Source organism: Salvelinus alpinus, chromosome 9 (assembly GCF_045679555.1).
Source record: "Salvelinus alpinus chromosome 9, SLU_Salpinus.1, whole genome shotgun sequence".
NCBI lineage: Eukaryota > Metazoa > Chordata > Actinopteri > Salmoniformes > Salmonidae > Salvelinus > Salvelinus alpinus.
Window position 1 is genome coordinate 40,124,500 of NC_092094.1, and position 22,686 is coordinate 40,147,185.

General features: G+C 45.2%; 1 protein-coding gene across 1 annotated transcript in view; it reads right to left on the bottom strand.

Annotated features, from left to right (window-relative positions):
* Window positions 1-22,686, bottom strand: part of tango6 (transport and golgi organization 6 homolog (Drosophila)) — a 37,042-nt gene that overhangs the window by 1,798 nt on the left and 12,558 nt on the right. The window contains exon 17 of the mRNA XM_071326099.1: window positions 21,730-21,843. Within this exon, the coding sequence (XP_071182200.1) occupies window positions 21,730-21,843 (114 nt within the window). The remainder of the gene's footprint in view (window positions 1-21,729; window positions 21,844-22,686) is intronic.

Here is a 22,686-nt window from a genome sequence, read left to right on the forward strand (position 1 = left end):
TATATTGTATTTACTTCGCCACCATGGCCTTTTTTTGCCTTTACCTCCCTTATCTCACCTCATTTGCTCACATTGTATATAGACTTATTTTTCTACTGTATTATTCACTGTATGTTTGTTTTACTCCATGTGTAACTCTGTGTTGTTGTATGTGTCGAACTGCTTTGCTTTATCTTGGCCAGGTCGCAATTGTAAATGAGAACTTGTTCTCAACTTGCCTACCTGGTTAAATAAAGGTGAAATAAATAAATAAAAATACAAGATGAGCATGGACTTTCCCCAGATAACATGTTTGTTACAGTGCAAGTCCAAAACAGGATGCTTTTACTAAGTCTCCTTCCTGTTCTTGGTGAGAATCTGCCAACAGTCTGTAATCACACTGTGGAGCATGGTGACACAAGATTACAGGACGAATTGTTTCAAAGAACAGGCTCTGAAGAGATTCTACTGTTGAACACACCTAATGTTTTCACACTTCTACTAGTGTGTTCAGTGTGCCGGCCAGTGTAGAGCACCAGAGGTGATAATATGGACATTGTTTTCTTCCTCCACTAGCCTATATTGTTTTCAGGAATGCCCATATTTGGTGTACACATTCTGAGGCCCTGGCTACACAGGGATGTTGTCTACATGACATCTCTGAACTTTTGGCCGTTTGGTTCTACTGATACAATGAAACTAAGCGTACACACACAAACTTTTTCACACAGGGTTAGCAGAGAATCAACTATTGAGAGATCAAAAGAACCAGTATTGCCTGTAACCTTGAGTCTTTTGCCCAACTTTTTTGTGTACAGTCCCTCCTTCAATCAATTTAAGATATAGAACTCTCAAAATACAGACAGTGTTACAGCATTAACGCACAATTTGAAGACTTTCCCAGGCAACTCATCAACAGTGGCCAGTCCCATCACACATTGTGGAAAATCCCTGGCTATTACCAACTATCAGTTTTGTATTAGTGTGGCCTCTCCATTAGAGCCTGACCAATATATCGGTTCGCTGATATTATCAAACAATATTGGCTTGTTAACGATCTCGGCCGATATTTCCACCAATAACCAAATTCAATAGATATGATGGAAAAAAGGGAATCTCATGCTTATCTGAACACTTGTGGCCATTCTCATAATGTGTCAATATTGTCACAATGTAAGAAATCAACATTTGAAGCATATTTCTTTGATAATTGCTCTTTTGGATGGCAAATTTGAGAAGCCTGTGTGGAAAAATATTACTTCTTAATTTTCCCGCTGTAAAACAGTATATCAGCAGATATCGGTATCTGTAAGTTTCCCCCCCAAAAAAACATCTGAATCAGCCCAAAATTCCCATATCGGTCGGGCTCTGTTCTCCATAAGCAGACTGTTAACTCAGTTTAAACAATCAGGTTTGGGGGGGTGGAGGGGCATCTACCAATGGAAACCAATGTGAGTCACAGTGGCACAGGCTGGCACCAAGGTAACATACCTACCTACCTACCACATCAAACATATACCTCCTGAGTGTGGAACCAGGATGGCCACAGTGCAATGACATCAGTTAGTGTGGAAGCAAACCTACTACACCTGATTCACATGCTCTAGGGTCACAGAGTGCAGCACACACCAAAATACTTCTGATGTAAAACCATTATTCCACTATAACTAAAAATATCCTGTCTGGGCAGTAACTCCATATTTATAACGGTGCATGACATAATAACAGTTGAATTCAGGGAGCTGTACTGTAGAACACTGGTACTTGCTGTAAACTGTGGTGTGTGTATTGAAGGTTGTGTGAGTGAGAGAATTATGATGTCTACAGAAAGGTATTCAGGGATAAACTATAAAAGGTGGCTTTCAGACTGGTGTTCCAAATAAGGGAAGAGGAAATGACAGATCCACTGTTTTCTTTAACTGCTTTCACATAGGAGTTACGGTATTTTGCCTGTAAAAAAAGGGCAATGTTTCTTTCTCCCCCTTAAAACAGGCCTACTTTTATCACATTCTGCCTGCATACACTTTTTATACCTCTCGTGTGCATGCCGGGGATGAGTGGTAGTAGTGGTGTGCAGATGTGGAAGGGTGTCTATTTCAATAAATCCATTTAGAATATACACTACCATTCAAAAGTTTGGGGTCACTTAGAAATGTCCTTGTTTTTGAAAGAAAAGCATTTATTTTGTCCATTAAAATATCATCAAATTGATCAGAAATACAGTGTAGACATTATTAATGTTGTAAATGACTATTGTAGCTGGAAACGGCAATTTTTTTATGGAATATCTACATAGGCGTACAGAGGCCCATTATCAATAACTATCACTCCTGTGTTCCAATGGCACGTTGTGTTAGCTAATCCAAGATTATAATTTTAAAAGTCTAATTGATCATTAGAAAACCCTTTTGCAATTATGTTAGCACAGCTGAAACCTGTTGTCCTGATTAACTTCATTGGGATAGGGGGCGCTATTTTCACTTTGGGGAAAAATCGTGCCCAATTTAAACGGCCTCGTACTCTATTCTAGATCGTACAATATGCATATTATTATTACTATTGGATAGAAAACACTCTCAAGTTTCTAAAACCGTTTGAATTATATCTGTGAGTAAAACAGAACTCATTTTGCAGCAAACTTCCTGTCAGGAAGTGAAAAATCTGAAATCGAGGCTCTGTTCCAGGGCCTTCCTATTCATTTGCTTGAAATCTATGGATATACACGGCAGGACCTGGTCAATAACCTGAAGAGAGCTGGGACCACAGTCTCAAAGAAAACCATTAGTAACACACTACGCCGTCATGGATTAAAATCCTGCAGCGCACACAAGGTCCCCCTGCTCAAGCAGGCGCATGTCCAGGCCCGTCTGAAGTTTGCCAATGACCATCTGGATGATCCAGAGGAGGAATGGGAGAAGGTCATGTGGTCTGATGATTCAAAAATAGAGCTTTTTGGTCTAAACTCCACTCGCCGTGTTTGGAGGAAGAAGAAGGATGAGTACAACCCCAAGAACACCATCCCAACCGTGAAGCATGGAGGTGGAAACATCATTCTTTGGGGATGCTTTTCTGCAAAGGGGACAGGACGACTGCACCGTATTGAGGGGAAGATGGATGGGGCCATGTATTGCGAGATCTTAGCCAACAACCTCCTTCCCTCAGTAAGAGCATTGATGATGGGTCGTGGCTGGGTCTTCCAGCATGACAACGACCCGAAACACACAGCCAGGGCAACTAAGGAGTGGCTCCGTAAGAAGTATCTCAAGGTCCTGGAGTGGCCTAGCCAGTCTCCAGACCTGAACCCAATAGAAAATCTTTGGAGGGAGCTGAAAGTCCGTATTGCCCAGCGACAGCCCCGAAACCTGAAGGATCTGGAGAAGGTCTGTATGGAGGAGTGGGCCAAAATCCCTGCTGCAGTGTGTGCAAACCTGGTCAAGAACTACAGGAAACGTATGATCTCTGTAATTGCAAACAAAGGATTCTGTACCAAATATTAAGTTCTGCTTTTCTGATGTATCAAATACTTATGTCATGCAATAAAATGCAAATTAATTACTTAAAAATCATACAATGTGATTTTCTGGATTTTTGTTTTAGATTCCGCCTCTCACAGTTGAAGTGTACCTATGATAAAAATGACAGACCTCTACATGCTTTGTAAGTATGAAAACCTGCAAAATCGGCAGTGTATCAAATACTTGTTCTCCCCACTGTACATGCACTTCATACGCCTTCCACTAGATGTCAACAGGCAGTGGGAGGTGGAATGGGGTGTCTAGCTTGATCTGAGGTCTAACAAGAGCTCTTGGAATGACGTGACCCCAAATTTCCTTTGTTCAGCAAGGCGCGGGAAGGAACCCTGGATTGCCTTCTGAAAAGCTTTCGGTATAGACGGCTAATATCTCCGGCTTTGATTTTATTTGATACATGTGATAATATCATCGTAAAGTATGTTTTTTCAATATAGTTTTATCAGATTATTGAACGTTTATCGGGAGTTTTGGCGTTTTCCGTTCTCTGCGTTTGGTGAAGATGGACAACTTCGCGCCACTTGGCTAGCTTTGGTTGCTAATTCGACAGGAGAAGAGGACATTCTAAAACCAAACAACGATTTATTCTGGACAAAGGACTCCTTGTACAAGATTCTGATGGAAGCTCAGCAAAAGTAGGAACCATTTATGATGTTATTTCGTATTTCTGTGGAAAATGTTTAGTACTATTTTCCGCCCTCATTGCAGGCGCTGTCTCGCTATAAAGTAAGCTGTATGTCGTACTAAAGTTATTTTTAGAATTCTAACACGGCGATTGCATTAAGAACTAGTGTATCTTTCATTTGCTGTACAACATGTATTTTTTAGTAAAGTTTATGATGAGTTCTTTGATTAGATTAGGTGAGTGTCAGAAATATATCCGGATAATTTTGTGCAGTTTGGCTACGTATTCACATTGTAAAACCACGATTTGTACCGCTAAATATGCACATTTTCGAACAAAACATATATGTATTGTGTAACATGATGTTATAGGACTGTCATCTGATGAAGTTTGTCAAGGTTAGTGAATAATTCTATATCTTTTGCTGTTTTTTTGCGATCGCTACCTTTGCGGTGAATGAATGCGGTTGTGTGGTTGGCTATTGTGGTACGCTAATATAATGCTATATTGTGTTTTCGCTGTAAAACACTTAAAAAATCTGAAATATTGGCTGGATTCACAAGATGTTTATCTTTCATTTGCTGTACACCATGTATTTTTCATAAATGTTTTATGATGAGTATTTAGGTATTTCACGTTGCTCTATGTAGTTATTCTTGCTGCTTCGGTGCTATTTGTGATTGTAGCTGCAATGTAAAACTATGATTTATACCTGAAATATGCACATTTTTCGAACAAAACATAGATTTATTGTATAACATGTTATAAGACTGTCATCTGATGAAGTTGTTTCTTGGTTAGTGACTAATTCTATCTCAAGAGAATATCTCTCTTGGGGGTTTTGTGCAAGCTACCTGTGCTGTGAAAGAAATGTCTGTGCTTTTTTGTATTTGGTGGTAACATAAATATACGTGGTGTTTTCGCTGTAAAACATTTTAAAAAATCGGACATGTTGGCTGGATTCACAAGTTGTTTATCTTTCATTTGCTGTATTGGACTTGTTAATGTGTGAAAGTAAAATATTTCGAAAAAATATTTTTAGAATTTCGCGCGCTGCCTTTTCAGGTTAAATAATATAATAATAATAATAATAATAAAACTGGCCTTCTTTAGACTACTTGAGTATCTGGAGCATCAGCATTTGTGGGTTCGATTACAGGCTCAAAATGGCCAGAAACAAAAAAACTTTATTCCGAAACTCGTCAGTCTATTTTTGTTCTGAGAAATGAAGGCTATTCCATGCGAGAAATTGCCAAGAAACTGAAGATCTCGTACAACGCTGTGTACTACTCCCTAAAAAGAACAGCGCAAACTGTCTCTAACCAGAATAAAAAGAGTGGTGGGAGGCCCCGGTGCACAACTGAGCAAGAGGAAAAAGACGGCTTTCAGTACCACCTCTGGGCACTATGAGTACCTCGTCATGCAGTACGGGTTGATGAATGCGCCATCAGTCTTCCAAGTCTTTGTAGATGAGATTTTCAGGGACCTGCACGGGCAGGTTGTAGTGGTGTATATTGATGACATTTTGATATACTCCGCTACACGCGCCGAGCATGTGTCCCTGGTGCGCAGGGTGCTTGGTCGCCTGTTGGAGCATGACCTGTACGTCAAGGCTGAGAAATGCCTGTTCTTACAACAGTCTGTCTCCTTCCTAGGGTATCGCATTTACTCAGGGGTGGAGATGGAGAGTGACCGCATTGCAGCCCGTGCGTAATTGGCCGACTCCCACCACGGTAAATAAGGTGCAGCGGTTCTTAGGGTTTCCCAACTACTACCGGAGGTTTATCCGGGGTTTTGGTCAGAGAGCGGCTCCCATTACCTCACTGCTGAAGGGGGGCCCGGTACGCTTGCAGTGGTCAGCTGAGGCGGACAGGGATTTTGGTCAACTGAGGGCTCTGTTTTCCTCGGCTCCCGTGCTGGCCCATCCGGATCTTTCTTTGGCGTTCATAGTGGAGGTGGACGCGTCCGAGGCTGGGATAGGAGCTGTGCTCTCTCAGCGCTCGGGTACGCCACCGAAGCTCCGCCCCTGTGCCTTCTTCTCGAAGAAGCTCAGCCCGGCGGAGCGAAACTATGAAGTGGGGGACCGGGAGCTGTTGGCTGTCGTCAAGGCCTTGAAGGTGTGGAGACATTGGCTTGAGGGGGCTAAACACCCTTTTCTCATATGGACTGACCACCGCAATCTAGAGTACATCCGGGCAGCGAGGAGACTGAACCCTCGTCAGGAAGGTGGGCCATGTTTTTCACCCGTTTTGTGTTTACCCTTTCTTACAGACCAGGCTCCCAGAACATGGAGGCAGATGCATTGTCCCGGCTGTATGACACAGAGGAGCGGTGTGGGATCTGGACACGGACATTGAGCAGGCGTTACGTGCAGAGCCCGCTTCCATCCAGTGTCCCGCTGGGCGTCTGTACATCCCGTCTGCTGTTCGTGACCGGTTGATCGATTTGGCCCACACGTCACCCTCCTCTGGTCATCCTGGGATCGGTCGGACAGTGCGCTGTTTGAGCGGGAGGTACTGGTGGCCTACCTTGGCTAAGAACGTGAGGGTTTATGTTTCCTCCTGCTCGGTGTGCGCCCAGTGTAAGGCTCCTAGGCACCTGCCCAGAGGTAAGCTACACCCATTACCCGTTCCGCAGCAGCCTTGGTCGCACCTGTCGGTGGATTTTATGACTGATCTTCCACTCTCACAGGGTAACACCGCGATCCTGGTCGTTGTGGATCGTTTCTCTAAGTCTTGTCGTCTCCTCCCTCTGCCCGGTATCCCAACGGCCCTACAGACTGCGGAGGCCTTGTTTACACACGTCTTCCTGCACTACGTGGTGCCTGAGGATATAGTGTCTGATCGGGGTCCCCAGTTAACGTCTAGGGTCTGGAAGGCGTTCATGGAACGTCTGGGGGTCTCGATCAGCCTTACTTCAGGGTTTCACCCTTAGACTAATGGGCAGGTGGCGAGAGTTAACCAGGATGTGAGCAGGTTTCTGGGGTCCTATTGCCAGGACCGGCCGGGGGAGTGGGCGGCGTTCGTGCCCTGGGCCGAGAAGGCACAGAACTCGCTCCGCCACTAACCTCTCTCCCTTCCAGTGCGTACCTGGGTACCAGCCGGTTCTGGCGCATTGGCATCAGGGACAGACCGAGGTTCCTGCGATGGACGACTGGTTCAGGTGCACGGAGGAGACATGGGAAGCCGTCCGTGTCCACCTTCAGCAGGCCGTGACGCGCCAAAAGAGGAATGCCAAAAGAGGAATGCAGATTGCCACTGCAGTGAGACCGGGTCTGGGTCTGGCGCTCGACCCGAAACCTGCCTCTCCGCCTGCCCTGCCGGAAGCTGGGTCCGCGGTTTGTGGGGCCATTTAAAGTCCTGAGGAGAGTGAACAAGGTTTGTTATAGGTTACAGCTTCCACCCGATAACCGTATTAACCCCTCGTTCCATGTGTCTCTCCTCAGGCTGGTGGTGGCTGGCCCGCTCCAGGAGTTTGAGGTGCGGGAGGTTCCTCCGCCTGTAATGACTTCCGCCGAAGTTGGTCCCTCTCCTTGTTCGGGCGGCGTTCGAAGTCATTGCTGATCCTCTTTTCATTTTCCTTTGGGTTTGTCTTGTCTTCCATCACACCTGGTTCCAATCCCATCAATTACATGTGTATTTAACCCTCTGTTCCCCCTCATGTCCTTGTCGGTGATTGTAAGTGCTTGTGCACGTCTGTCCTGGTGTGCGTTGGGTTATGTACCCATTTATTTTATTATTCTGTTTTCCGGTGTGTTTTGTTAATAAACTGCATCGTTGGAAACACAGTTATTTCTCTCCTGCGTCTGACTTCTCTGCCGCCAATTCGTACCCCTTACAGGTGATGAAATTGTTGTTTAGTTGACCACAAGCATGTTTACGGGCATATCCAATCTCTCCCTATCCCAGTATGCTGTCCCCACACACTGGCCACCATTGTTCCTGTACCCAAGAAAGCAAAGGTAACTGCACTTAATGACTATTGCCCCATAGCACTCACCTCATGAAGTGCATTGAGAGACTAGTCAAGGATCATATCACCTCAACCTTACCTGACACTCTAGACCCACTTCAATTTGCATACCGCCCCAATAGATCCACATACGATGCAATCGCCATCACTCTGCCCTATCTTATCTTGACAAGAGGAATACCTACGTAAGAATGCTATTGATTGACTAAAGCTCAGCTTTCAACACCATAGTACCCTCCAAGCTCATCATTAAGCTCGAGGCCCTGGGTCTGAAACCCGCCCTGTGCAACTGTGTCCTGAACTTCCTGACGGGCCGCGCCCAGGTGGTGAAGGTAGGAAACATCACCTCCACTCCATTGATCCTCAACACTGGGGCCCCACAAGGGTGTGTGCTCAGCCCCCTCCTGTACTCCGTGTTCACCCATGACTGCGTGGCCAAGCATGCCTCCAACTCAATCATCAAGTTTGCAGACGACACAACAGTAGTAGGCTTGATTACCAATGATGACGAGACAGCCTACAGGGAGGAGATGAGGGCTCTGGGAGTGTGGTGCCTGGAAAACAACCTCTCACTCAACATCAACAAAACAAAGGAGATGATCTTGGACTTCAGGAAACAGCAGAGGGTGCACCCCCCTATCTACATCGACGGGACCGCAGTGGAGGCGGAAAGCTTCAAGCTCCTTGGCGTACACATCACTGACAAACTGAAATGGACCACCCACACAGACAGTGTGGTGAAGAAAGCGCAACAGAGCCTCTTCAACTCAGGAGGCTAAAGAAATTAGGCTTGCCACCTAAAACACGCACAAATTTTTACAGATGCATAATGGAAAGCTTCCTGTCGGGCTGTATCACCGCCTGGTACGGCAACTGCACCGGCCGCAACCGCAAGGCTCTCAGAGGGTGGTGCGGTCTGCCCAACACATTACCGGGAGCAAACTACCCACCCTCCAGGACACCTACAGCACCCGATGTCACAGGAAGGCCAAAAAGGTCATCAAGGCAGGTAGCCTAGTGGTTAGAGCGTTGAGCGAATAACCGAAAGGTTGCTGGATCGAATCCCCGAGCTGACAAGGTAAAAATAGGTCGTTCTGCCCCTGAACAAGGCAGTTAACCCACTGTTCCCCAGTAGGCCGTCATTGTAAATAAGAATTTGTTCTCAACTGACTTGCCTAGTTAAATTTAAGCCACTGTCTGTTCACCCTGCTATCATCCAGAAGGCGAGGTCAGTGCAGGTGCATCAAAGATGGGACCGAGAGACTGAAACACAGTTTCTATCTCAAGGCCATCAGACTTTTAAAAAGACATCACTAGCACAATAGAGGCTGCTGCCTATAGGCATAGACTACGAATCACTGGCCACTTTAAGGAATGGAGCACTAGTCATTTTAATATTTTTATTTATTTCACCTTTATTTAACCAGGTAGGCTAGTTGAGAACAAGTTCTCATTTGCAACTGCGACCTGGCCAAGATAAAGCAAAGCAGTTCGACACATACAACAACACAGAGTTACACATGGAAAAAACAAACATACAGTCAATAATATTGTAGAAAAAGTTTATATACAGCATGTGTAAATGAGGTAGGATAAGGGAGGTAAGGCAATAAATAGGCCATGGTGTCGAAGTAATTACAATATAGCAATTAAACACTGGAACGGTAGATGTGCAGAAGATGAATGTGCAAGTAGAGATACTGGGGTGCAAAGGAGCAAGATAAATAAATAAATAAATACAGTATGGGGATGAGGTAGTTGGATGGGCTATTTACAGATGGGCTATGTAGAGGTGCAGTGATCTGTGAGCTGCTCTGACAGCTGGTGCTTAAAGCTAGTGAGGGAGATATGAGTCTCCAGGTTCAGCGATTTTTGCAGTTCATTCCAGTCATTGGCAGCAGAGAATTGGAAGGAAAGGCAGCCAAAGAAAGAATTGGCTTTGGGGGTAACCAGTGATATATATACCTGCTGGAGCGTGTGCTACGAGTGGGTGCTGCTATAGTGACCAGTGAGCTGAGATAAGGTGGGGCTTTACCTAGCAGAGACTTATAGATGACCTGGAGCCAGTGGGTTTGGCGACGAGTATGAAGCGAGGGCCAGCCAACAAGAGCGTACAGGTCGCAGTGGTGGGTAGTATATGGGGCTTTGGTGACAAAACGGATGGCACTGTGATAGACTGTATCCAATATATTGAGTAGAGTGTTGGAGGCTATTTTGTAAATGACATCGCCGAAGTCGAGGATCGGTAGGATGGTCAGTTTTACGAGGGTATGTTTGGCAGCATGAGTGAAGGATGCTATGTTGCGAAATAGGAAGCCAATTCTAGATTTAATTTAGGATTGGACATGCTTAATGTGAGTCTGGAAGGAGAGTTTACAGTCTAACCAGACACCTAAGTATTTGTAGTTGTCCACATATTCTAAGTCAGGGCATGTGCGGGCAGCAATCGGTTGAAGAGTATGCATTTAGTTTTACTTGCATTTAAGAGCAGTTGGAGGCCACGGAAGGAGTGTTGTATGGCATTGAAGCTTGTCTGGAGGTTAGTTAGCACAGTGTCCAAAGAAGGGCCAGAGGTATACAGAATGGTGTCGTCTGCGTAGAGGTGGATCAGAGAATCACCAGCAGCAAGAGCGACATCATTGATGTCTACAGAGAAGAGTCGGTCCGAGAATTGAACCCTGTGGCACCCCCATAGAGACCGCCAGAGGTCCGGACAACAGGCCCTCCGATTTGACACACTGAACTCTATCAGAGAAGTAGTTGGTGAACCAGGCGAGGCAATCATTTGAGAAACCAAGGCTTTTGAGTCTGCCGATAAGAATGTGGTGATTGACAGAGTCGAAAGCCTTGGCCAGATCGATGAATACGGCTGCACAGTAATGTCTCTTATCGATGGCGGTTATGATATCGTTTAGGACCTTGAGCGTGGCTGAGGTGCACCCATGAACAGCTCTGAAACCAGATTGCATAGCGGAGAAGGTACGGTGGGATTCTAAATGGTCGGTAATCTGTTTGTTAACTTGGCTTTCAAAGAACTTAGAAAGGCAGGGTAGGATAGATATAGGTCTGTAGCAGTTTGGGTCTAGAGTGTCTACCTCTTTGAAGAGGGGGATGACCGTGGCAGCTTTCCAATCTATGGGAATAATGTTTACATATCTTGCATTACTCATCTCATATGTATATACTGTTTTTCTATTCTATTCTACTGCATCTTAGTCCATTCCGCTTTGACGTCTATCGTTCATATGTATTGTGGAAGGACCACCAGAGGGCAGGCTGGGCTCACGGATAGTAGCCCAACAAGGCATGGGAGACAAGGTAACCAGAGGCAATCAAGCACAGCTGACGGTACTAATGAGATATTCTCCTTCCCCTATAAGAGAGAGTAGGGGAAAATACTATCTCTGGAAGATGGCCACCAAGACAGAGGAGCTATCCATGAAGAACCACTAAGACGATGATGTTGTTCCACCTTTCCGCTTTAGAGTGATGCCCAATTACTTGGTCCGCTCACATTGGTGGAGAATGTGGACATTAGGTGGACGAGTGACACAAGGATAAGTGAGTAAATCAAGATTCTTCCAGTAGACCCGGAGGAACCATTCAAGAACGATGGATAACGCCCTACTACAACAATTGATCACGGCACAGCAGACAACCATAGAACTCCTGCAACAACAGCTGAGCCGGCGAGAAGAACCTAGAGTTAAGCCAAGAGCGGCTGCTCACGCCATCTTACCTCGTCTCTCCAAGGAGGATGATATTGAGGCCTTCCTCATGACCATCGAAAGGACGGCCACCTTGGAAGAGTGGCTGCCCACAGAATGGGCGAGCGCATTAGCCCCTCTTTTGACCGGGGTGGCTCAGGAAGCCTATTTTGACCTGGATTCCCGCGAAGCTGCGGACTATGGGCGACTAAAAACCGAGATCCTGTCCCGGTACCAGCTGACTGCCAGAGATAGGGCTGTAAAGTTCCATCAATGGACCTATACAGCTGACCAACCCGTCCGTGCCCAGATCTTCGCATTAAGACGACTGACGAAACAGTGGCTAGAACCTGGAAAGGGAGTAGGATATGTGATAGAGAGGGACAAGATATTGTAGTGGACAAGATATTGAGGGAATTACCCAGTGACTTAAAAAGGGTTGTGGGGCAAGCCAACCCGTTGTCAGCCGACGACATAGCCCAGGCGGTGGAAACATATCGGTCTACAGGGGAGTTGTTAAAAAGTGACAAGGAGTAACGGAAGGATTCTTCCAATCCCGTACCACGACTCCACCACCGAAACGTCCAAACCCCCTCCGGAGGTGGGAGAAGTCAGCCCCCACACAGCAGGGTCGGTGTTATAAATGTCAGTCTCCCGACCATTATGCTCCACAATGTCCTAGCAAGGACGAGCCCATGGTGACGGAGTCATCACTGCCCACCCCCACACATCCCGGTTTGAGGGGGCAGGATCAACACTGTTGGTTAGCAGAAATAGCCCCAGCCCCAGAGATTCCGGTTCGAGTCGAAGGACAAGATGTGGTAGCCATTCTCGACTCGGGAAGTATGGTTACGTTAGTAGAGGAGCGGATGGTGACCTCCGCAACACTGCTAAAAGACAAAGTAGCCGTATCCTGTATCCATGGAGACACCCACTATTACCCCACTGTGAATCTGCCTATTCTCACTCCAAAAGGAAGGTGTACAATCAGGGCAGGGAAAGTGCCCCAGCTGAAGGTGCCATTATTGATCGGGAGAGACTGTCCCCTATATAAGGAGCTTCGGCAGATGACGTTATGCACGGGAAGAAGGGGAACAGGAAAGAAGAGAAAATCCAAGCCCGAGGTAGTAGTCCTACAAGGAGACGTAGCCACGTCCTCGTCCTCTGCAGCAGAGGAAGAAATAGCGACCCAACGTTTACGACAGATATTCCAGGAAACCACCGATGAAGACACCTGCGAAGGGTTATACACAACGCAGGAAGGAAGGAGCAACCAGGCGCTAAGGGATATATTTGAAGCTCCATCCGAGGAGGGAACCTGGAAGGGATTCTCCTCGGTCACCCCTGATGGGGATGGGGAACAACCTCCACATCCCTCTACCGAGGTCGACCTGCCCCAGAAATTAAAGGGACAGTTCGGCACCTCGCAGCATAGAGACCCAGACCTAAGGGAGGCCATGAGGAAGGTGAAGGTGATCGACGGGAGGAACGTCGACGGATCAGGTGAGCCCCCTCTTCCTTACTATGCAATCAGGCGGGGTGGGGTCTCTTATACTGGGTCGTACGACGAAGGGGGGAAAACCAGGAATTACTAATGGTGCCTAGACCATACAGGGATACAGTTCTACAGTTAGCCCATTCCCACGTCCTAGGAGGACACCTGGCACGAGACAAGACTATTGACAGAATCATGCAGAGATTCTATTGGCCCCGGGTCACCCGGGATGTGGCCAGGTATTGTAGGACGTGTGATCAATGTCAACGTACAGCTCCACGGCCACACCTACGTAACCCTTTGATTCCTCTCCCCATCATAGAGACTCCCTTTGAACGCATAGCTATGGACCTCGTAGGACCCCTCCCAAAATCCGCCAGAGGACACGAGTACATCCTAGTGGTCATAGATTACGCTACCAAGTTCCCGGAGGCCATACCCCTGCGTAACATGACGTCAAAGGGAATTGCCAAGGAATTATTCATGATGTTCTCTCGGGTGGGCCTCCCCAAGACGATCTTAACCGATCAGGGAACCCCGTTCATGTCCCGGTTGATGAAGGACTTGTGTCGTTTATATCAGGTTCAACAGATACGTACAAGCATATTCCACCCTCAAACAGACGGGTTGTGTGAACGCTTGAACAAAACGATTAAAAGCATGTTGAGAAGAGTGGTGTCCCGAGACTGGAAAAACTGGGACATGCTTCTCCCACACTTAATGTTTGCCCTGTGAGAAGTACCCCAGGCATCCACTGGATTCTCTCCGTTTGAATTGCTCTATGGCAGATCCTGTCGAGGGATCCTCGACTTAGCCAAGGAGACCTGGGAGACCCAACCATGCCCCTTTCGATCCACAATAGAACATATTACCCTGATGAGAGACCGCCTGTCAGCAGTGTGGCCCATAGTCAAGGAGCATATGGAGAAGGCACAAAGGACCCAAGGCCGGGCCTATGATAAGTCCGTGACCCCCCCCGTGAGTTCACCGTGGGAGAGAAAGTGATGGTGCTCGTGCCCACGGCCGAACATCGCTTGCTGGCACAGTGGAGGGGGCCCTACGAGGTAATGAAAAGGGTCTTACCGGTCAATTACCTCATCAAGCAACCTGACAGGAGGAAGAAGGTCCAACTCTATCACATAAACCTGTTGAAGACGTACCATGGAAGAGAGGAGGAGGTGGCTTTGATGGCCCTGGAGGGCAAAGGAAAAGAGGAGGCTCTACCACAAGTGTGCCGTGGCCAAACTCTCCTGCCGGAGCAGTCAAGACAGCTAGACAAGCTGATTATGAACTTCGGTCTAATATTCTCTCCATTCCCAGGACAAACAGATGTCCTGTTCCACCATATCCACACTGAACCCGGCAAGAAGGTGCATATCCGCCCTTACAGGATTCCTGAGGCTCGCCGAGTCATCGCTAAGAACGAGGTAAGGGAGATGTTGAGGATGGGTGTGATCGAGCCATCGACGAGTGAGTGGTCCAGTTCCATAGTCCTGGTCCCCAAATCCGATGGTAGTATGAGACTCTGCAACAACTTTAGGGCCGTGAATGCCATCTCTACATTCGATGCGTATCCCATGCCCCGCGTGGATGAACTCTTGGAGTGCTTAGGAAAGGCCAAGTTCATCACCACCCTGGATTTGACGAAGGGATATTGGCAAGTGCCGGTGGCTCCGGAGGATCGCCCAAAGACTGCCTTCGCCACACCAGAGGGGCTTTACCAGTATGTGAGGATGCCCTTCGGACTGCATGGTGCGGCTGCAACTTTCCAACGCCTCATGGATGCCATTCTACCGCCCCATCAAGAGTATGCAGCTGTGTACATAGACGATGTGGTCATCCACAGCGAGGATTGGGATAGTCACCTCCTGCGATTACGGGTGGTGCTCCTGAGTTTGGAAGCTACAGGGTTGACGGCCAATCCAAATAAATGCTGCCTGGGCCTGTCCGAAGCGGAATACCTGGGGTACACCGTGGGGAATGGGAAAATACGCCCACAGGCAGAGAAGACAAGGGCAATTCGGGACTGGCCTCGACCCCGGACCAAGCGGGATGTTCGGGCCTTCTTAGGGATAACGGGATATTATCGCCGTTTTATCCCGGGATATGCAACCATTGCCAACCCCCTCACAAACATCATCAAGAAAAACTTGCCAAACCAGGTAGAGTGGAAAGACGAGACGTAAGAGGCCTTTCAATTGCTAAAAGATGGCCTGTGTTCGGATCCCGTCCTACAGGCTCCGGACTTCTCACAAGAGTTCATTGTGCAGGTCGACGCCTCGGATACGGGGCTCGGGGCCGTACTAGCTCAGGGTAAAAGCGAAGCAGAGAAGCCGATTCTCTTCATAAGTAGGAAGCTCAGCGACAGAGATATGCTACCGTAGAGAAAGAGGCCTTAGCCATTAAGTGGGCCCTCGATTATCTCTGGTACTACCTACTGGGTCGGAGGTTTGCATTAGTTACTGATAGCCAGATGGGTTTTGTCTTTACAACCGTTCTCTTTCCATGTCATCCACAGGGCCGGATCGAGGAACGGGAATGCAGACGCGCTATCCCGACGCGACCAAGACGGTGCGTCTGGCGCCCGACCCTCCGGTTCGGTCCTGAGGGGGAAGGTATGTGGAAGGACCACCAGAGGGCAGGCTGGGCTCACGGATAGTAGCCCAACAAGGCATGGGAGACAAGGTAACCAGAGGCAATCAAGCACAGCTGACGGTACTAATGAGATATTCTCCTTCCCCTATAAGAGAGAGTATGGAACCAGCAGAGAAGGGGAAAATACTATCTCTGGAAGATGGCCACCGAGACAGAGGAGCTATCCATGAAGAACCACTAAGACGGTGACAATCCCGTGACTTTTGTTGTAGTTTAAAGATAATCGTATTGTGTTCCTGTTTGATCTGGAGAAGAAGATGTATGTTTTTTCCTTGGGAGATTTTCATTGATTATGTTGGAGTGTTTGTGGTGACCAAATGCCCTCAATAGAGAACTGTGTTCAATCAAGAAAACCTACTCCTGACTCGTTTGTTCCACCTTTCCGCTTTAGAGTGACGCCCAATTACTTGGTCCGCTCACAGTATATAGTCTTAATTAATTCCTACTTAGATTTATGTGTATTGGGTATATGTTGTGTAATTTGTTTGGTATTACTGCACTGTCGGAGCTAGAAGCACAAGCATTGCTACACCCGCAATAACATCTGCTAATCACGTGTATGTGACCAATAAAATTCGATTTGAAGCGGGTAGGTTATTGAAATGCTTTGGGAGTTTCAGTAAGCAACAATTTGATACAAGCCTTCAATTGCATTAGCCTGCTGATTGGACTGATCATGTTAACATCATACTTTCAAAATCTTAGATAGCAAGCAGTCATCATTAATCAAATTTGCCCTCAAGGACCACCACACCACCTTCCTGCTCAAGTGAGCACAGCACAACAAGGTGAGTCCAAAAATGTATTGTATGCTGCTGCATAAATTATGTAATATGCCAGGGAGATATGTATACTGTAGCTAAGAAAGTAAGACTAAATGTTAGTTGTGTAGTAATGTTAGTAGCCCGTGTGCCTCACACTAATAATTTGGTCCCTTTCCCACTCATAACTTAACCTACTGTTCTGACTTGGTGGTGCACATGTAGCCTGTTTTAGAGAAATGTAATCATTGAATATTGTAAGAGCTTTCATTTTCTGATTATATGCCCCCTTTATTTATCCTATGGTTTTGACTTGTGTACAGGCAGAATACTGTAGTGGCCCATATTCTGAATTCTGTCACTGTATGTTTCAAAAGTGCTGAACAAATAGTTATATTGACTACGTCCATCCTAGCTCGCTCATTAATGTTTTAATCTAAATTATGGATTGCCTCTTATTCGCTCATCGTCCCCTTATGCCATAGTTTGTACATCTCAATTGTCAGTAGAAACCACATTTGTTTAAGTAAGTCAGCCATATCAGCTGTTTCTTTTAAAAGGCAGTAAATGAGGCTGAATGAACTGTTTCGCTGCCAGACAAGGCTTCACAGATAGCCAGGTGTAGCAGTGGTAAGGATTCACTCCATGGTGCTGAAAAGAAAAGCTCTGCTGTTGGGACAGGTTTATATAGGCCTTAACAGTTTGTGGGCACCGTTTGTCACTGTTATAGTGCAATTCATGTATTGTTAAGTGTTGTGTTGTGTTGTGGCTTTGCTGGCATGCATCAACAATTTTGGTGGGGAATTTGCTAAAATCACCACTGACTGGGATATTTGTTTCTGTTGAGGCTACTGTAGACCATCATTGCAAAACAGTGCATTTTAATCAATTATTTGGTGACATATTTACTATAGTTTTATCAAAAAAGGGTAAATTTTTTAATGATCCTCTATTTATATGAAATTCCTCCTCTGAGGAGCCTCCACTGGTTACATTACCAGAGATTCTCACATGGCCCATTACAGGGCTATATCTACAGCAATGGGAAGCAGGGGTGCTGAGGGTGCTGCAGCACCCTTTGAAAAATCTGAATTAATCAAATATACAGTGGGGAGAACAATTATTTGATACACTGCCGATTTTGCAGGTTTTCCTACTTACAAAGCATGTAGAGGTCTGTAATTTTTTATCATAGGTACACTTCAACTGTGAGAGACGGAATCTAAAACAAAAATCCAGAAAATCACATTGTATGATTTTTAAGTAATTAATTTGCATTTTATTGCATGACATAAGTATTTGTCTCTTACTGAGGGAAGGAGGTTGTATATTAATAGAAAAACATGTGGAGACTTTTTTCTCTCACAAAAGTAGTGCACTGGGCCTTTACTAGTCCTGTATTAGCAGACCAATATAGTCATCTGTAGAGAGGGCAAACATCTTCCTGCGGCTATGGCTATATCAGCCAGTAGGCTAGACATAGTTTGAAGAGATCAGAGTTGGACTTTCTCTTGAGCTACATTTTGCATATAGCCTACCTTTTAGGAGTGGGATGATTTTCAGACAGACAAATATGAGTGAGCAATATTTATTTTTAGGCAACGTAGTAAACTATAGCCTAATCATATTTAGGAAGTACATTCCCTTGGAAAGATACCTGCCTATTGCTTCTCTTCCCATGAATACTCTATTTAATTGTGGCCACACGCACACCTGATCTCGCACGCTCAACTAGGAGCGTAGAGGTACGGCTACTGAACTTGAAGCAGCATGGATGATGAAAGCAGACACTAACTTTTTCTTGAGCTACACTTTGCATATAGGGTAAGGGTACCTATTAAGTCCACCAAAATCTAAGTTTACACATTTCTAACATATGGTGCATTCGAAAGTATTCAGACCCCTTGACCTTTTCCCACTTTGTTACGTTACAGCCTTACTCTAAAATTGATTAAAATTGTTGTTGTTTTTCTCATCAGTCTACACAGATTACCCCAGAATGTATTAAAAACGGAAATATCACATTTACAGGTATTATCAAAGAAAGAACAAAACCAACTCTACTTTCCTGGACTGAGAACCAACAGAGGGAGACGTGGAAATACTTCTATTATAAAACGTATCTCCCCTAAAGTTATTAGAATAAACTGATCATCGCTATTCATCCTGAAAGTCCACAGAGATCAATGTGGACTTTTGTTCTTGCAAACCAGTACACACCTGATTCAACTAATCATTAACTTCAATTAGTTGAATCAGGTGTGTTACTGATTGGTTAGAACACAAACCTGAACCCACAATGGCCCTCTGGATAAGAAGCCATGCAACAAAGACCATAACACACCCAACTTTCAATAAATTATCCGAAAGCTGATTCACATTTGCTGTACTGCTATTCTTGTTAATTAGTTCAACTTGTCTTGCTAAAGCCTATCTGCTGACAGTTTAAAATCTTCCTTACTACTGTGTATTAAAAAACGTACAGGTGGTGGAACAAAAAACAGAATCACTTGGATGAATGAAAGACAACAATATGACAATTCCCCCACCCAAAAGTGCATGAGCAGTCTTCAAATTGTCATCTTCTTGTCCCTCATTTGTTTGCATTTTTGTCACCTCTTGTAGGTCTTCTATCCCTCAACCCTGATCTTATTCTTCTCTCTCTGCATCAAGGACTGCCTGTCCACTCCAAAAGTCTTGGAGAGAGTACAGAGGTTTCTATCTTGGTAAAGGCACCATAGCTAGATGCATAATATGCATACCTGTAGTTTTTGTGTGTTTTAACCAACAAATCTGAGAAAAAAAACTGTTTTTTGTTAATTGCATATTAGGGATATCAACACACTATCCCCATGTGTTTCAATACAAACCAGGCTTAATAGGAGCATACTGGGCCTAAAAGGAGCATACTGGGCCTAAAAGGAGCATACTGGGCTTAATTGGAACATACTGGGCTTAATTGGAACAAACAGTGATTTATGGTGAAAGACAGAAGAGCAAAGTCTACTCATAAAATATTTGGAAACCAATGGTCTGGGCTATAAATATACACTATAGACTACAATATTATGCAAAGTTAGTATTGATCATATTGAACAATATTTCTTTGTCATTTACACTCTGTATAGAGGGAGTGCTTTTTGTACCCTTTAAGCCCAACTAAATGTCAATGGCATCTATGTATAACAATGCACGGTTGATTTAACAGTAAAATTAGACAAAATGCTTTGACAAAAAATGTAAGCTGAGAATGCCTGGAATCTATTATCTTGCTGTAGTTCACCAATTTGTTGCTACTGTGTAACTGTGACATGCATGTATGACTGCTAGCATGAAAAACCCATATTTCAATTGGCAAGAAATAGCAATGAATTCTCATGAAACGCTATCATATATCAACACATTCTAAAATATCTGAAGATGTTGTTCATCTGAGGGAAGCCTCAACACAAGTTATTTTGCAGCTTTGAAATGAGCCATTAGTGGGAACTTACACATAACAGTCAATACCTTAATAATAAAACAACTGATTGGCTTAGAATAAAAAAGTTGGGTGTAACAACCAAATGAATTAGTTGAAACGTTAAACAGCAGAAAAGTTTTTTTATTTTATAAAAAAAAATTGCATCCAAAGATGGAAGTGGGCTTAATGGGAAAGTGGGTTTAATTTTTATTTATTTTACTAGGCAAGTCAGTTAAGAACAAATTTTCAATGACGGCCTAGGAACAGTGGGTGTACTGCCTGGTCAGGGGCAGAACGACAGAGTTGTACCTTGTCAGCTCGGGGATTTGAACTTGAAACCTTTCGGTTACCAGTCCAACGCTCTAACCACTAGGCCACCCTTCCGCCCCAGCCCGGCAGGGTTAATAGGTATGCTTACCCTACCTTTTAGAACGATTTGCAGATAGAGACAAATAAATGGGCAAACAATGTTTAATGAAAAGGCGCAGCGTTTGCTCACCATGGTATGCGCATTGCATCTTTTCCTTTTTAATGATAATCCCATTTTTTGACTGTACCTCGACTCACGTTGGTTAAGTGCCCTCCACTTGTTTCCATTATCAATATTTATTTACAGACACTGTAGTAAACTATAGTGTAATCATATTTAAGTTAATTTCCTTGGAAAGATAACTGCAATGTGATTCTCTGCCTATGCATAGGTAGTGGACGTATCAATTCAGGCTACAAGTGTAGGCATAATGACAACCGCAGAATGTCATTACAAAACACATAGGTGTTTTGTAACAGATGTCTCTTTTCATTCATTAAATTGCGGGTGCACTGTTGGGGTTTGGATGCTGGAATTATTTAGTGAGTGGACGAACATGCACAGGTAGCCTACAGGAGCACCTTTTTGAAGTGATTGTTTGACAATCAGATGAAATCATCATGACTGGTTGTGTTTATGCCACATTAAAAGGTAATACTTTTTTTTAATAGGCCTAGGCTACTAAGACCACAGAGATCATATATGAAATGATTAGGGATTCTATAGGCCTATGTAATTCTATGATTACACCTAGCCTATTAAACAAAAATGTGTTTGACCTGTACTGGTAAGAAATAAAATACACTTTTACCCCTACATTTAATACAATAGGTAGTCCAAAGTTAATGCACACAAAGCAGAATGACAATCGTTTCAAAATATTCTGCAGGACAAAAAACCCTCCAAAGTTGTCTGAGCATCCGCTTCTGCCCGCAGTATGATGACCACAACGATCTCTGTTGGAACCCGCCGCCCTCCAACACACATCTCCACTCACTAATATGTCAACTATATTAGATTACATTTTGTAAGAGGCCATACCAATGACAATGTTTTACTTCTTATGACTGTTCAACAAATGTGTGTAGGAGTGCTCAACAAATGTGTGTAGGAGTGCTCAACAAATGTGTGTAGGAGTGCTCAACAAATGTGTGTAGGAGTGCTCAACAAATGTGTGTATCCATGTGGTTCTTGTACCTGTATGGGTACAGACAACTGCTCTAGTACTGTACCTCGGTGGCTTTGTCGCTCAGGCCCCTGAGCAGCAGGGAAATGACGTGGACAGCAGCTCGCCGCACCTCGGCCTCCTTCTCTGTCTTTATCAGTGCCGTCAAACAGGTGCTCAACTAAGGAAGAACAAACACATACACAGATAAATACACACTCTCAGAGGATCTATAAAGGAGCAGTGACCATGCCAAGGTCCACAGTGCTGTGGTTACCGCGAGTGCACTGGGTTGATTAACATATTGGTTGGATAGACACACACACCGACAACAGGCTGCGATGGACTGAGAGGGATTAGGCTGTAGCAGAGAGCAGAGGGCCATGGCTCTCATGAATAGGCATCCCTGTTACTCAGCCTGACAGAGATGCGTATTCATGAAGCAGAGTCTGCAGTGCACAGACCTCGCTGACAGACCCCTGGCCGTCAAAGCAGCTTTATTTAGGGCCCTGACCACTGCAGCAGGCAGACAGGCCTTCCACAAGCTGCCCTGACACACACACATTTCTGTCAACTCAAACATTGACTAGAGCGGACGAGCGTTTGAGTGAAGTGATTCCGGCCCCTCCCCCTCATGCTCTCCCCACCAGTGAAAAGCCTGATCTCAGCACTGAGGGAGGGGCTCTTTAGGAGAGGACACTCCAACACACAATACTGCTGAGCTGGGAAAAATGTGTCATGGCCAGAGGCACAGGCTGAGAGAGGGGCAGTAGGACAAGACAGTCACAGTTCTCTCCCTCTGAAGAAAGTGAACCGTGACCTTTAACCTTGGGCAATACCTGCTGTTCCCTGACGCCGGACCCCTAGCTGAATCCCACCCTGACCCCAACCATCCTATGGCTATAAGTGTAGACAACAGTACGCCAAGACAGGGGACATCTGGAATCATTGACAGATTTAATAGAGGAAGTAGTTAAGTCACTTTATAATGCGTGATTGGAAAATTCAGGATGATTCATTGACA